This window comes from Tachyglossus aculeatus, assembly GCF_015852505.1.
Source record: "Tachyglossus aculeatus isolate mTacAcu1 chromosome 12 unlocalized genomic scaffold, mTacAcu1.pri SUPER_6_unloc_1, whole genome shotgun sequence".
NCBI lineage: Eukaryota > Metazoa > Chordata > Mammalia > Monotremata > Tachyglossidae > Tachyglossus > Tachyglossus aculeatus.
The window spans coordinates 16,526,321-16,530,869 of record NW_024044828.1 but is presented as its reverse complement, the minus strand read 5'-3'; the positions used below and the strand labels follow the sequence as shown (position 1 = coordinate 16,530,869).

At 50.4% G+C, this 4,549-nt stretch overlaps 1 protein-coding gene across 1 annotated transcript; it reads right to left on the bottom strand.

Moving 5' to 3' along the window:
* Positions 1–1,197: 1,197 nt before the first annotated feature.
* On the bottom strand, positions 1,198–2,307 carry LOC119921147 (3-galactosyl-N-acetylglucosaminide 4-alpha-L-fucosyltransferase FUT3-like). The gene has a single exon (XM_038741524.1). The coding sequence runs from the start codon at positions 2,305–2,307 to the stop codon at positions 1,198–1,200; it is 1,110 nt and encodes a 369-aa protein (XP_038597452.1).
* Positions 2,308–4,549: the final 2,242 nt, after the last annotated feature.

Below are 4,549 nucleotides of genomic sequence, written 5' to 3'. Positions count from 1 at the left end.
TGATCATCTAACTCCCTTTAATTCAGACAGGCCTATAGCCAACTACCAAGTCTCTTTTCCAATGACCAGTCCTGGGCATGGTCAGTCCTAACTGTGTCCAGCCCTTAGGCTGTGGGACTACCTCCCCTCTGCCCTCGGAAACCCCCGGTTCGATCACCATGCCGACCTCAGGGAACATCAGTTGTCACCAGAGGGCATGTTTTATCGGAGATTGGCTACCCCGGCCACCAGAAGTCCAGTAGGCATCTAGAAATGGTCCCTCATCAGGGGCATCTCTACATTAACATTTTCCTTCTCCATAAGAAAGCAGTGTGGTTCAGTGGAAAGAGCACGGGTTTTGAAGTCAGAGGTCGTGGGTTCAAATTTCGGCTCTGCCACTTAGCTGTGTGACTTTGGGCAAGTCACTTAACTTCTCTGTGCCTCAGTTACCTCATCTGTAAAATGGGGATTAAGATTGAGAGCCCCACGTGGGACAACCTGATCACCTTGTAATCTCCCCAGCGTTTAGAACAGTGCTTTGCACATAGTAAGTGCTTAATAAATGCCATTATTATTATTATTCCCCTTTTTCACATCAGAGACCATGGCTCATCCCATCCTCAAAACCCTTCTGAAATCACATCCTCTCCAGGTGGCCTTTCCTGATTGCATTCAAGTTTCTCCACTTTAAATCCTCACCTGCCATTTCAACACTTTCACATCACCTAAGGACTTCCTTGCTCACTAAGCCCCTTGTCATTTATTTCAGTATTTTTCTATTCTATTACTTCCTCCTAACTACAATTTACTTTAGTGTCTCTCTTCCCTGATGGATTGTAAACACTTTTAGGGCAAGAATCATGTTTACAAATAGTATTATCTTTTCTCAAGTGCACACACAGACACTAAAGACTGATTGATTGATTGGATTGATTAATCAATTCTGTCATCATTGCTACTATTATTAGTTTCCTCCTGATGTTTTTATTTATGAGGGAGCAAACTAAATAGCTCAGGGCTAGGCACAAATAATCAATCAAAGGGATTTATTGAATGCTTACTGTGTATTTAATCCTGGTTCTTGTGTCAGATCCTAAATCTTGGGGGCTAATTTGCTTCCATGCTCCCTCAGCTCCTCTTGGCAGGTGGGACAGAGAGAACTGAGGGGGAGAAAAGGATAAGTAATCTCTCTGGGTGGCAGCGATGCTAGGAGGTTGGTTACTGTGGATTGGCCAGGAACCACTGTGCCAGGCGAGGCACTGTCCGGTAGGCAGTGGACACGGGAAGACCCTGGCAGGCCTTGCAATAGTGGTCAATCCAGCTTAATCTGTGCACCACCCGGAAACGGCTCCTCCACCCGAAGTATTCCCGGTAACGAGCCTCATCGCTGGCCACGATGTTTAGGTGTTGGGCCAGAGCTTGGGCGCTGGGGAAGTCATCTATGTGGATGAAAGCCTCTGGGGGAAGGAAGCGCTCGTAGTTCTTGCGGGACGGGCCCAGGACCACGGGTACGGTGCCCGAGGCCAGGGCATTGTGCCACAGTTTCTCGGTGATGTAGTCCTGGTGCTGGGAATTCTCAAAGGCCAGGTAGAATCTGTACTGGGACAGCGTGGAGAGGAGTTCACTCTTGGGGAGTGGTTTGTGTTGGCGCCCAAACACGTCCACCTGGAGGTGTTTCTTCAGCTCCTCGTAATACTGCACCCTGCGGGAGGACGGGTTCCAGTTACTCACCGCCCAAGCCACCATTTTGGATTTGGGGGGGATGGTGAAGTTCTCTGGCTCGTCCAGTGGCTCCAGCCTGCCGTAGGGGGTAAAGAAGTCAGAGTCGCTCCGGTAGGACATGGTCATGTTGAAGAGGTTGTCCATGGCCCTTAGGTTGCGGCTGTTCGATGGAGACTCCAGATTGAACCAGACCCAGCGTTGGCTTGGGTCCCGGCGGATCTGGGTCAGCTGCCTTGGATTGCCCTGCACGTCTCGGTGGTGGACGATCACGGCATCGGCCAAGGACAACCAGCTGCGGTTGGCTGTGAAGTGGCAGTCGTGGTTGCCGTGGAGTGGTGGGCAGCTCTCAAGGGGAAACGGATGATGGAAGGGCCAGGTCCACAGCAGAATGACCAGTTTATAAGTCTCTTCCTTCACATAGTCCAGAACCACCTCAGTGGTGTTCCCAGATGTCGGGGGTGACTGTAAGGGACACTGAAGATTCATTCTCCACTCTCTGGACTCCCGGATGAAGGAAAGCAGGCAGAATGAAGCCACAAACTGGCAGAGCAAGAAGATGAGGACTTGCCTGGGACAAGAGATCTTCAGCAGGTGAGAGTTCTCCATGAGGAAACCTGGAACAGAGAGATCATCAGCCAGGCCAACAGTAAGCATGTTTCAGCAACTACCTGAGAGTCTTCCATCCTTGATTCAATATGTAACTGTTCCCCTTGTCCTCCTCAGGCTTGGGCTCTGGGGCAGAAAGACGAGCCTCCCCAAGATCTCTATCACAGAACCCCTTTCCTGCCTCGGGGCATCTGCAGGCTGCTGCTAACTCGGCTCTCCTCCCAAAGATGGTTCTTCCTCATTGTTCCTTCCTCTCCCTGGCTCCAAACTGTGGTCTGGGTTATGAGAAATAATAATAATAAGGGTATCTGTTAAGCACTTACTGTGTGCCAACCACTGTTTTAAGTGCTCGGGTAGATACAAGGTAATCAGGTTGCCCCACATGGGGCTTACAGTCTTAATCCCCATTTTACGGATGAGGTAACTGAGGCACCGAGAAGTTAAGTGGCTTGCCCAAGGTCACACAGCAGACAAGTGGTGGAGGTGGGATTAGAACCCACGTCCTTTGACTCCCAAGCCAGCGCTCTTTCCACTGAGAGCTCCAGCGCGGTGTGGGGAGGGAGATTCAGGCTGCTTTGTTTCCCTCGCGGTCCAAGGTGACCCCGCAGCTCAAAGAGGGGGCTCTTGCATCACCCTTTCCCTCTCCTCCCCTCCTTCGTCCCTTCTCCCCTGCAACGCCCTCCACATATACACCCCAGCATCAAATGTGCCTGACTTGGCAAGACTCCTCGACATCCTCTCCTTATCTCATTTTGGGATTGACGTTAGCGCCCTGTGTTTCCTCAACGCCTTGATATTTGGGGGGGGGGGTGCGCCCTCTCCCTCCCCCCAAGGCCACATGTCTCTAAGAGGTCGAACTGGGCCACGAGTTGGAGTGCAACGAACAGTTACAGTCGCGACTTAAGAGTGATGAACCGCGATTTGCTGTATTGTATTTTCCAAGCTGCTTAGTACAGTGCTCTGCACACAGTAAGCGCTCAGTAAATACAAATGAATGAATGAGTGAACAGGGACCATTGAGGAACTAGGGATGCCAAAGTCGTGCTCAACCACCAAGGACAAGCCACGGTACCCGACGGGCAGCCCGGGGACTAAGGAGCGTTTGCTCCCTTGGGAGCATCTTCTGGAGGGTTGAGGAACGTTGCCTGTGTCATCGAAGGGCAGGATTATGCAAATGAAAAGATGTGTTCATTCATTCATTCATTCGATAGTATTTATTGAGCATTTACTTTGTGCAGAGCACTGTACTATGAGCTTGGGAAAGTACACTATAACAATAAACAGACACATTCCCTGCCAACAACGAGCTTACAGTCTAGAGGGGAAGACCGAAATTGATATTAATAAGTGACAACTACAGCCATAAGTGCTGCGGGGCTGGGAAGGGAGATGATTAACGGGAGCATGTCAGGAAGACGCAGAAGAGAGTGGGAGAAGAGGGAAGGGGGGCTTAGTCAGGGAAGGCCTCTTGGAGGAGATGGGCCTTCAAAGAGGCTTTGAAGGGGGAGAGAGTAATTGTCTCTTGGATCTGAGGAGGGAGGGCATTCCGGGACAGAGGGAGGAGAATAATAATAATAATAATGGTATTTGTTAAGTGCTCACTCTGTGCCAAGCACTGTTCTAAGCGCTGGAGTGGAAACAAGATAATCAGTATGTCCCACATGGAGCTCACAGTCTTAATCCCCATTTTACAGATGAGGGATAGGAAAGTTAAGTGACTTGCTCAAAGTAACACAGCAGACAAGTGGCGGAGCAGGATTAGAACCCACGACCTCTGACTCCCAAGCCCGGGCTCTTTCCACTGAGCCACGGGCTGGGGGTTAGATGTGTTATAATTCCACCAATGTAAGCGTCCCGCGTTCAGTCCTGGACCGGTGGTGCTGAGCCCTCCCGGGAGGGAGTGGAATTAAGGATGCCTGATTTGATGCAAGCTGTGAGCTCTGTGTTCCCTACACTACATCTCACCGGGAGTAGTAGCAATAACCTCAAGCAGAGAAGCAGCACCATCTCAGAAGGTCCTGGGATCTAATCCCGACCCTGCCACTTGTCTGTTCTGTGACCTTGGACAAGTCACTTCACTTCTCTGTGCCTGTTACCTCTTCTGTTAAATGGGGATTAAGACCCTGAGTCCCATGTGAGACAGGAACTGTGTCCAATCTGATTAACTTGTATCTACCTCGGGGCAGTGCCTGGCACAAAGGAAGTGCTTAACAAAACACACACACACAGACACACACACACA